The sequence below is a fragment of the Scardinius erythrophthalmus genome, assembly GCF_964197995.2.
Source record: "Scardinius erythrophthalmus genome assembly, chromosome: 6".
NCBI lineage: Eukaryota > Metazoa > Chordata > Actinopteri > Cypriniformes > Leuciscidae > Scardinius > Scardinius erythrophthalmus.
This window is the reverse complement of record NC_138226.1, coordinates 21,706,409-21,718,617: the sequence shown is the minus strand read 5'-3', so window position 1 is coordinate 21,718,617 and position 12,209 is coordinate 21,706,409. Positions and strand designations below refer to the sequence as shown.

The 12,209-nt window shown below is 37.3% G+C and overlaps 1 protein-coding gene across 9 annotated transcripts in view; it reads right to left on the bottom strand.

Moving 5' to 3' along the window:
• Positions 1–566: 566 nt before the first annotated feature.
• neb (nebulin) overlaps positions 567–12,209 on the bottom strand; it is a 60,616-nt gene continuing 48,973 nt past the window's right edge. For 8 of the 9 annotated variants that reach the window (XM_081369303.1, XM_081369308.1, XM_081369310.1 and 5 more), the window contains 10 exons: positions 9,172–9,285; positions 8,957–9,061; positions 8,401–8,505; positions 4,438–4,530; positions 3,956–4,063; positions 2,995–3,181; positions 2,729–2,821; positions 2,359–2,502; positions 1,542–1,645; positions 567–1,407 (listed from right to left, as the gene is read on the bottom strand). In XM_081369303.1, coding sequence (XP_081225429.1) covers positions 1,234–1,407; positions 1,542–1,645; positions 2,359–2,502; positions 2,729–2,821; positions 2,995–3,181; positions 3,956–4,063; positions 4,438–4,530; positions 8,401–8,505; positions 8,957–9,061; positions 9,172–9,285 — 1,227 coding nt within the window. In that variant the 3' untranslated portion in view covers positions 567–1,233. The remainder of the gene's footprint in view (positions 1,408–1,541; positions 1,646–2,358; positions 2,503–2,728; positions 2,822–2,994; positions 3,182–3,955; positions 4,064–4,437; positions 4,531–8,400; positions 8,506–8,956; positions 9,062–9,171; positions 9,286–12,209) is intronic. The other variant, XM_081369306.1, reaches the window with a different exon arrangement.

Sequence of the window (12,209 nt, the reverse complement as noted above, 5' to 3'; positions counted from 1 at the left end):
GGCTAACCTGGTCCAGGGCAGGTTGTGTTCAGGTAAGAGGTTGCAAACTAACTTGGATCAATCAGCACCTGTTTCCACTCCAAATTATATATTAGATCACTTTTATTATTGATTGCTATCAGGATGTCAAGGGAGTTTCAACCAGTATAACAAAAAGTGTTTAGAAAAAAGAATGCCTACCCTACCTTTAACATGTTAATGTTATCCAGCTCTTGAATGAAATTAACCTATATATCAAACTGAATAGTCTTTACAGAAGCAAACATTATGGGATGGTTTCACAGATTAAATGAAAATGGGTTAAATACTATTAAAGTGGTATTTCTTCCAAAAATGAAAATTCTGTAATTTACACAAATGGAGGGACAAAAAATAGTGAATATTAAAATGTCATTTGTGTTGCTAAGATGAATGAAAATTAGAGGTTTGGAAACGACATGAGAGTAAATTAAATAAATGAAACATTTGTATGATATATTTTAAACTTAAAAAAAGTCAACCCTTTGTTTTTGACCAATATTTAATAATAATAATCTTGTCACAAAATCCATGACAGGAAACAGATATACTGCAGAAGCGTGGTGTGCTTTATTGGCTACTGATTCAAGGTATACATCTTCCTCTAATCCCACACCCACAGAATCAAAGAAACAAAACACATGCACATAGTGGCCAGCCTTCAGCAAGGGAGGGAGGAGGCTTGTTTTAAATCAATACATTTCACTTTAGAGTAACTGATGACGTGTCCTCAACATTCTCAAGTGTTTTTTTTTTTTTTTGTCTTGTTTTTTTTCATTTTCATGTGGCAACTTTAGTGCCTCTGTTCGGTTTTTATAAAACACTGAACTTCTGGTTTTCCTTTTCACATATAAAGTGAACCATGAGCCCATCTCTCTTTGTGCAAAAGTTTCATTGTTAAAACTTTCAGAATGGCCTTCTTTGAATGTGGTGTGATTGCAATATACAAAAATAATGGGCTCCAGTTACTTAACTGTTAGAATAGAAGAAAAAGATAAATACAATTGTCTGTGACTTAAATAGGTATGTATAGTTTCTCATGCCACAACCACAATAGACTTAGTGACATGGGCACAAACGAAATTTCATAACAGTGATGTGGACAAACAGTAGCGTAACTACTTAGACTAACAGTACACATAAAATGCTTGTTTCTGTCTTAGTGGATATCAAACTCCCCTATCCACAAGGAGTTTGACAGGGCAGTAGTTGTATTTAGATGGCTTCCACATAGTTGGCGGGCAGCATACCGGTTTTTCCAGTACGCTGCACAGTGCCATACATCCAACCCTCATCAATGGACTGCACGTTCACGATGACGTCACCATCCTTGAAGGACACCTCATCGTTATCAGCACCAGCGTAGTCATACATGGCACGGACAGTTTTCTGTTTAGGACAGAGGGGAGAATATTAAACGACCAGCTTCACTATATGGAATATGCTGTTACTGTTTAGACTAAGATATTGTAAAGCATATGCGTAGAGTTTATTAAAGTTTCCGTTGGTCTCTCAGTACTTACTCCAGTGGTTGAGGGATGTGAGGGGACAGAAGAAACAGTGGTCTGTTGTGTTGCCACAGAGGAGGATCTCTGCTGAACCTCTGTAGTCTTGGTCTGCGTGTATCCTAAATGAGAAAACAGCAGATTTAATAGCATATATACATCTCTTCAGATCGTTAGCATTCAGATTTTGGCTCCTTACAAGCAATTTTCAACCGTCATTAGTACCACCGAGATGGTAGACCAGATTAACACTTTTACATTTCACTTTAAAGCCTCAGCAGTTACTATAGAATGATATGATGTTGCATATGGTTCACTAAACAGCCAAGCACAGCATGGAGCTTATGTTGTAATGGATTTTCAAGATTTTTCAGGTTAAATCAAACAGCTTAAGATTTACAGTGGCTTTGATTACTGCAGAAAATAATTTAAACTTTGCTCAGTTTTTAAAAAATACTATAATATAAAATGATAAATCCTTAATGTTGCAATGCAACTCTATCCATCGGTTCCTGATTGGATATTGAGATGTGGACATTGCACTCAAAATGAATGAGCTTGCAGTCCATTGTGGAGGAACAGGGTTTAAGCAGACTAAATGACTGGATAAGTCCGGCATATGTCAGAGTCAGAGAAGTCATTTTCACTGAAAGATTGAGTTAAGACATTTTGAATAAACATTACGAATTAACAAAAATGAACACAATGAATAATTCACAAAAAGATCAAAAGCATGCACTGCATTCAAAGAATAGATAGGTTTGGATTATCACAGTTGGCATGAAATGAAAATTCAACCTAAGGACAAAAGAAATTAAGCACTTTAAACATGTACCGTGTAAAGTGGAGACACCAAAGCCATTGCTGTAGAGCGATGCATGGTGGTCCACGTTCTCAGACACCTCTGACTTCTCATCGCCCACCCCACTCATTGCGCTGGTGGAGCGGGAGTGCTCCTTGCTGCGGCGCTGGGCTTGGACTGAATAATGGGACAAACATGTCAATGTTCCCTCCTCTTTGAAAGACTGTCTTCAATCGAGGAAGGTGGCAGATAAATACACAACCACAGTGTAGAGAGTGAGGAATAATGTAGTCATTATATAGTTTGGAAGTCATTAAACACATATCTAAGAGCAGAACATCGAGATTGCCCAGTCAGAATCAAGTATTCCAGAGAGCTGTACAGTGAGGGTACAGTGACCCACCTGACATCATGTGAAGACTTCTGGACTGGATGTTGTCCTCGGCAGGGTCATAGTCAAAGACAGAGCCAGGGTTTGTGCGCCACACACGCAGGTCTTTGAGAAAGTAAACTCAGTTTTAGTGAATGTCTCTATTCAAAACTCATTTGGTTCCTGTGTATCATTTGTATATTATTCGTTACATGCTTTTCTCGATTTACAGGAAGAGAAATCAGTTTCTAAACTCAAGTGTGTTTAGTGTGTACAGGAAACAGTCTGTGTCAGCTGACCAGTGATGGTCTCCTGATCGTGTTCCTCTGCACGTCTCCTCTCCATCTCCACCACACGTCGCTGAATGCCGCGGTAGTTGATGTCACTGAAGTCCTGTGTGTTCCTCTTCACACGCTCAGTTATGGGGTCAGAGATGGTGGGGGTGAAGCTGCCCTTACTCTTCTCAAAGTCCTCGTGGTATCTGACCTGACAGGACCAATAGACAGCAAAACATGAGTCGGAAGACACTAAGAAACTGCAACAGCAACAATCCGTTTGTAGTCCGAAGTCTCGATTGGCCTTTCGAATGGCTTCTCAAATGAGAAAAATATAGGGTGGGACTTGATTTTGTCCAATGGAAATTGATAGGGAAGTTGGATGGTTTTGGTTTGCGGTTTTTTTTTTTTTTGCTAAAAAAATAAACGATGATGTCAGTGCCAGAGCCAGTCTGCAGATTTTGGGCAGGCGAGTTGACAGATTTTGCAGAAAACTGTGTAGTGACTCAGACTCAGATTTTTTTAGCTTCAGACTTTGATTCCATCCAGGTGGAGGATATCATGCATGCTTGAAGTTTTTAACTGATTTTAGAACTCATTTTGTTTTAATTTGTCATGCATCTCCAAGCAACGATGTACATGTTTCTGTTTGAGTTTGTTGTGTTCAGAACGACTTGAAAGTCTGGTATTGTGTGAAGTGTGTGGTAGTAGTAACTATTTACAAAGTCACAAGTGTATGATGCCTAGTGTTTTAAAAATGTTCAGGGGTCATGTGCATAAACATAGCCACCGTTAAGACTGTGACTTTAGACCTAGTCTGCCTAATAGCAGTTAGTTTTTTCAGTTCTGTTTTTGCAGTATCTACAGACTGTTGATAATATTAAATTGTGCATTTTGAATGCAATAGGGTTGACTTTCATATAATATCGCAAAATCAGTACATTGCAATATGATGATAAATGTCAAGATGTGAACGTCATCTTACTCCAGAGATGATACGCTGGGTTTCTTTAACACGTCTCATCTCAGGGGTGTCCAGCACAAAGGCGGCCTTGCCCTGCACCTGCTTACGGAAGCTGTCAGAGTATAGAACCTGGACAAAAGTCACAGAAAATACATACATTAGAAACATGGATTATGATTATGTATCAAGACCCTGTAGAAGACACACCGGGGAAATCAGGACATTAGACAAACAAAGGACATGAATATGACATCCATCAGCACAACCTTGGGTGTTATTATGAATTCAGACAGATGAATTAGAAGGATCTTCAGAGGGCTGGATTAAAAGTAGGTGGGTCCCGAGATGAAGCTTTGTAGTGATGATGATCAGTTACTGAATTAAATTCAGCATATGGAAGAATAAAGTTAATATTATTAGCCTCCTAAGTGAAATGAGGGTATTAGAGCAGTTACGTTTACACACGGCAAACACACACACTCGTGTCCTGTGGCTGTGAGTACCGAGCTAATCTGCACTTGGTTCCGTTTGACCCGCTCCATCTCTGGAGTGAACACCACAGGCGTTCCCTTGGCAGAGAGGTCCTTATACAAAACCTAGAGTAGAAAAGAACAGCGCCCCCAGAGGCCAGTCAGACACAAAGCACCACGGAAGACGCAAGAGTCTCTGGAGAGTCACAGTCACATCAAACGTCACACACAACACACAATGATCTTATAACCCAGATTTAAAAAGAGGAAACTGGATGGGAAGGGAAAACAACAAATATGGGATATCTGGTGTTGGTTTAATTTTGGATTAGGAGCAATGTTTGGAGTTGAATAATTCCCATACGTTTGAACTCACAGCAAAGGGTACCTAACTATGGTGGAATATGATGTGGTGAATTACATTAGATGAAAATGAGGTTTAAGCATTACATATGCTTCATTTGTTTTGCATCAGCGATGGCATTGTAAGAGTGGAAAAGGAAGAAGTATACTGGAAGCGTTAATGGGGAACAGAGCCACTCTCAAGTAAACCCTGTGGAGCTTCCACTACCGAGCTGATGTGCTTCTGATTCTCTCTGACCCGCTTCATCTCGGGGAGGTCCGATATGGCTGTGCCTTGACCCAGCGAATCCTTGTATTTTATCTACCCAAGGATTAATTACGACATATCAAATAAACAACACACACATTAACCAAACAGCAACAGAACGAACATCCACAAAGATGAAATACACAAAATCATTAGCTCTGTTCCAAACCCAAGCATCCTCGCTGCCTACGCAGGTGTCTGCCTTTTAAAATTGCATTATAAGTGCCCATAAGAGGCAGACTTGTAAAAAAAGGCAGCTACACAAATAGCATTTGGCATCAGAGACTCGACCCACCGCGTAATGCTCAAGTTTAACAATCCATAAAGTTGCCAACTTTTCATAACAGTCTTTGGGTCAGGAGTGTGCCTATGATGTCTTCAAATGCGCCCTTGGTAGGCAGCTTACAAGGTTTTGGAGCAAAGCAATTGCAACTGATAATGTTGCTGATCAACAATACAAGTTTAAAACTAGAAAAAAAAAACAAAAAAAAGGTATGGTACCCAATTATTACATGGTGTTATCAGTTGCTAATAATTAGCCTGCAGCTAAATAAATACTAAGTATTACTGATAAAAGGGAATACCAAATTTTGTCACATGAGCTACACGAGAGTTACAACTATTGTTATGAATGATGGATTTGATGCAGTGACTTCTTCTCAGGGTCACTAGAGGGACTAGTTTAAACAGATGGAGGCTAAAGGGTTTTCTTAGATGATGGAGAGACGAGGAACAGGGAATGTTTTATGGGTGGGGATAGAGGGTCACACCGCAGTGTACCGTGCTAATATTTTGCTGATTGCGTTTAACTCTCTCCATCTCTGGCGTTTCTGAAATTGATGTTCCTCCTCCCAAATCTTCCTTGTATTGGATCTTTACACATGTAGAGGCAATGAGGTAAAAATAAACAAAAAACAAAGGTAGAAAATTACTTGAAATCTTATTAATGTCAATAATCGTTCAGATATCAGTGTGTAAACCAAAAAGACAAAAACAAAACAAAATCAATGACACATACATAATGCATGAAAACAAAAGTGTTGAAGATGTAAAATGTCAGAATAAATCATAAAATGTCTCTAGCTAGAAAATAAAGTAGGGTAAATAATTTGGTCATATACTGTGAGGTATGAACACTACCGTTCAAAAGTTTGGGGTCAGTAAGACTCTTTTTAAAGAAGTTAATACTTTCAGCAAGGATGCATTAAGTTGATCAAAGTAACATACAGTATTAAGTATCATTTATAATGCTACAAAAGATTTCTATTTTAAATAAATGCTGTTCTTTTGAACTTTCTATTCATCAAAGAATTATGAAAAAAAAAACATATCACGGTTTCCACTAAATATTAAGCAGCTTAATGTTAAGCAGCAACTGTTTCAGCATTGATAGTAATAAGAAATGCTTATTGAACACTAAATCATCATATTAGACTGATTTCTGAAGGACGATGTGACACTGAAGACTGGAGTAATGATTGCCTTCACAGGAATAAATTACAGTTTAAAATATATTTACATTATTTCTATTTTTACTTTATTTTTGATCAAATAAAAACAGCCTGGGTGAGCATAACATCTTACAGACTCCAAATTTTTTTTGAATGGTAAAGTATGGAGACAAAAAATATAAAATAAAAATAAAATAGTGAAGGGGAGCTTTTGGTTTATTTAGGGACGTTTATCCTTACCAATAAGCTGAAGAAGGGGTAAAATGAGACTTTAAAGAATGATAAAGATGAAGAATGAGAGTACACAGTAAAATGTTTAAAGCAAGGAGTCTTCCTCAAAGAGAAAAACACTACCGAGCTGATGTTCTTCTGAGTGTCCCGTACACGCTTCACCTCAGGAAGGTCAGGTATAGAAATGCCTTGACTTAGTGAATCCCTGTATTTAATCTAATACACATTTCAGGTCCATTAAGAGCATGAAAATAAGTGATAAAGTCAGAGAATTTACATATTTATGCAGAAACGGGATGAAAAGGGTAAAAAGAGAGGAGAGGTTGAGTGTTTTTAACAATGCAGCACTAGTTAAAGTCTTGGAACCACTTTCGGATGAAAATGGATAAATATATGGATCATGTTATTATATGTTATTAAAAATGATGAGAGGTGTGGCTATTTATTTAAAATTATTACTTCATATTAGATGGTCTATATTAAAATGAATGTTTGACATTACATTTTTTAGAATGCTGACAGAATTTGGATTAAAATCATAATTAAAGGAGGCATTATGTTGTTTTTTTAGGGGCTCTCCAATGGGAAGGAGGGTGAATGGTTGGGTCACAACACTGAGTACCGTGCTAATAGCCTCCTGATTGCGTTTAACCCTCTCCATCTCAGGGGTTTCAGCTATGGCTGTCCCTTGCCCAAGCTCCTCCTTGTATTGGATCTTTAGAATTGTACAAGAATAATGAGGCATTAACATTTGTTTTTTATCTCGTAGGATAAGTAGCTTTCTTTTGTTTTGTCTGGGGACGCTTCAGAATGTGCCCTCGCAACATAAAAACAGACAAAACATTTGAGAAGAGATGAACAAACAAAGAAACTACAACATTTCAAAAACACAACATTTCAAACACATAAGACACATACAAACCAAAGAAGTCAAATATGTAAATATTAAGCAAAACCAATTGTAAAATGTTTAGAGCTACTGTTTAGAATGAAGAAAGGTCAACAGCATCAAATTTGATGATTACTGTTAGTGGCTTTGCTAGTTTAAGACTAAGTATTAGACTAAGGTCTGTTTAGGATATCTATATTTATATTATATAAAAAGAGCTGGATGTCAAGAAATGTTAACTTGTGGTTGTAGTACAGAAAAAGGAAAAGGTGGTGTAAAGCAAGAAATGAGAACAGAAAAAAGAACAAAAACCAAAAAAAGAAATTGTGGTTAGAATATTGAAAAAACATATACTCATTAGGCAGTAAGTACCGAGCTGAAATTCTTTGTATTTTCTTTAACACGAAGCATTTCAGGAGTGTCCTTTACTGCTGAAACTTTGCCCTTACTGTTTTTAAGGTCAATCTGGTACTGAAGCTAAAAAGAAAAGAGCACAAAAGCAGTCAAAACTGACACAAAAATGCAACAAGAGAAAACAGTGCAACCAAAAAGGTTCCAAAATCATTCAAAATCAAGAGAAGTGTGAATTATTAAAATGGACAACTAACTAAGCCACATAACAAATCTGTCTACTCTTTAATATTTCTCTCTCTCTTTTTTTTTTTTTTTTTCATACAAAAACACATGAAAGACAGGGACCAAAGACAACAAAGGATGCAAATACCACATTTAGGCTAAGATGAATAAACAGGAACATAATATGGACTGAACATACATAATATGAACTGGATGAAAGCCTGTGGAGAAACACTTACGGTGCTGAAGTTCTTCTGGTTCTCACGCACTCTTTGCATCTCAGGAGTGTCCAACACAGGCACATAGTGTGACATGGTCTTCTCAGCCTCCTCCTTGTACTTTTTCTATTAGGTTAAATAAAAAGTTGAATCATAAAAATCATAATAATAAACAGAGCAATTCCAATAGGGTCCTCACACCATTGGTGCTCGGGCCCTAATAAAACAGTTATAAAAACAGAGGCTCTGAATAGTAGACACATCATTATCCATGTATAAGGAAGTAAGTAATAGTAATAGCTAGTAGTAATAGTAATTACTAATAGTAAATAGTAATAAGTGGTGATGATTAACTTTCAGAAACTGATCAGGGGGTCAAACTGAAAAATTATATGAACCGTTTTGTTTTCTATACATTGTTATGTGGAATTTTGCAACCCTTTTACCAAAATGTGTCTAAATACAGATCCAAACGTCTTAATAATAAGAGTGTAAAAATAGGTACATTTATACCAATACACTAGCAATAAACATCAAAAAATTACTTTTTTTTTCTTCAAAGAAGCAACCCTCATACCTGGCTCACAAGGTTCCTGATCTGCTGAGCGTGGAGGATGTCAGGGGTGTCAATGACTGTGGTGTATGTGGCTCTGTCATGCTCAGCATTCTGCTTGTACTTGGCCTGGAAAACAAATTAACCAGCAATCAATGTATTGTTGAAATGTTGGTGCTAGAAGTTGAGGGAATCACCTCTGAAATACTGAATTGATGGGTTGGAGATCATCTGTGTACCTGACTGAGGATATCTGTGGCGTTCTTTGCCCTCAAGAAGTCTGGAGTGTCAGTGGCCAAAGCCAACATGCCTTTTCCCTTGATATCTTGCTCCAGTCCTTTCTTGTACTCTCTCTGCAGGAATTGGGCAGAAATGAGATCATGTCCATATGTTTGTTTATCAGTCATCTTAACATTTACACCAAGAAACATTCCTGTGGGCTACAAACACAAAAGCAGCAGACAAACTTTTTTTTTTTTTTTTTCAAGGAGAATGAGAAGAAAAATTAGATGATATTAACATCAAAGCTGTGAAGGAAAAATAAGGAAAATAAGGGAGACCATTTAGAATTGAAAGACAAAATGACATTTAGTGGGAGTCTCAGTCGGATGAGTTGAACTGCTTTACCAAACCTGGTTAGATGGCACATCATAGAGAAAGACCATTAGCTTGATTAGTTTTCTCATTAGCAAGAGGCAAAATGACCAGTTTCTGTCTGATTAGTGTGATGAGGAGGAAGTGGCGTTGTGGGAGAGGACTACAGGTAAGATAAGTCAGTTTGAGCTTTAGCCATCCTACCTCACACAGGATATGAGTAGCATTCTTTGCTCTCAGTAACTCAGGAGTTTCCTCCAGCACTGTAAGCCCTTTACCCTTCACCCCTTCCTCTAGATCCCTCCTGTACTCTTTCTACAGGGCGGAGAAGAACAGAAATGCTGCAGACACATAGCACACACAGACACAGACACAGTACTGCGCCCACTGACATTTCAAAGTCACCAAGCTTTTGCTCTGGGTTTGAGAGAATGCTTCACACACAGAATATAATCAAGGTGCATGTTGTCCATACACAACAAGTAATTGAACATAATCTACTTGGAGCAAAGGCATTGCTGAGTTTGAAAAGCAACGTGGTAAAGACATATACAATATTTATCACAAATGTCACAGGCAAGAATTTTGACAAAATACAATGTCTGAGACTTTTTAACATGTACATTCGTTTTGCAGCATTCATATAATTTTAAAGCCAAACCAAAATCTAATGAGGTTAAAATCAAATCAAATCAAATCAAATGTTATTTCATGTGCATGATCAGGGCAACTAAATATTCATGGTAACCAATATCTAAAGAGGTTAAAAAAAAAATATATATATATATATATATATATATATATATATATATATATATATATATATATATATATATAAATAAAATGAAATATGTTATTTCATGTGCATGACCAGGGAAACTGAAGATTCAGTGTATTTAAGTTCTAAAGAGGTTAAAATGAAATTAAATGAAATTAAATGAAATCAAATGTTAATTCATGTGCATGCACAGGGTAATAACTAAAGTACAGTGTAAAGAACTGTTTAAAGGAACACTCCGACTTTTTGGGACTTTAGCTTATTCACAGTATCCCCCAGAGTTAGATAAGTCCATACATACCTTTTTCATTTCTGTGCGTTCTGTAAGTGTTATTTGACGCACCCACCGCTAGCCTAGCTTAGCACAAAGACTGGATGTAAATGGATAAGGTAGCATACTAATCCCAATAAGTGACAAAATAATGCAAACATTTTCCTATTTACATGTTGTGATCTGTATAGTCACAGCGTGTACAAATAACAAGGCTATATGAGACAGAGACCATTTTTAATCGTATAAATACTGGGAACTATATTCTCACTAGGCATAAGAGCACAGCTACTTGGGCGGAGTGGCTACTTTGTTAACGGAACCATCAACAGGGCGTCTCGTGTGCTGCGCTAATCACTCCACCCAAGTAGCCACTCCGCGAATATAGTTTCCAGTATTTATACGATTAAAAATGGTCTCTGTCTCATATAGCCTTGTTATTTGTACACGCTGTGACTATACAGATCACAACATGTAAATAGGAAAATGTTTGCATTATTTTGTCACTTATTGGGATTAGTATGCTACCTTATCCATTTACATCCAGTCTTTGTGCTAAGCTAGGCTAGCGGTGGGTGCGTCAAATAACACTTACAGAACGCACAGAAATGAAAAAGGTATGTATGGACTTATCTAACTCTGGGGGATACTGTGAATAAGCTAAAGTCCCAAAAAGTCAGAGTGTTCCTTTAAAAAACAAGAGATTTGACCATTAAACAAATGTAAACATTAATAACAGGGTTCCCACATCTTTTGATCAATGAATTTCAATGACATTTCCAGTCAAACATGAAAAATTTAAATATCAATAAAAATAATTTGAAAGATTGCATAGTGATTTGTGAGATTGCATAATGATTAACTTGGTGACAATAAAACATTTTGTAGGATTAAAAATAAAAAAAGGATTTTGATAATTTTCATAACTTTTCCTGGACTGCAATCACAATTTGGACATTTTTTCATGACTGTTGGAACCTTGTTAAAACCAGCAACAGCAGAAAACACACACACACACACACACACACACACACACACACACACACACACACACACACACACACACAGAGATGTTGGAAGGGGAAGGGAATTACTGAGAGTGTATTACAGCGGAAGGATGGTTCATGCATACTAACCATAACCTACTTGGGTGTAACTGGAAACTTCAAAGACACTCGTGTAAGGATTATAATGTGTATGTGGTCTTAGTATTATTACCAGGATGGAAGGAAGATAATATAAGGGCTTCATGTTACCTCGCTAATAATTTTCGTGGCGTGTCTGACATGTATCATGGCAGGGGTGACCTCCAACCCAGAGAGGTTCTTTCCTTTCATTGTCATCTCAAAGTCCTTCTTATACTCTTTCTATCCACCACAAATATAGAAGAGTGGGAGATACATGAAGCTTCAGGCATTCGGGTCTAGTACACCATGGTCACACTGGTTCCTCAGTCGAAGAGTGTGACAGTTCATATAATGTTTTGAGTATCTTGATGTTAATTCAAAACATTTTCTCCAGTCAGTGTGTTGTACAGTGACACTATCAAAACAGCCATACGCATAACATACATAAATGCCTCCCATAAATCCATGGGTCCTGGTTGGAAATTGTGGTCTCCCAAATACTTACCA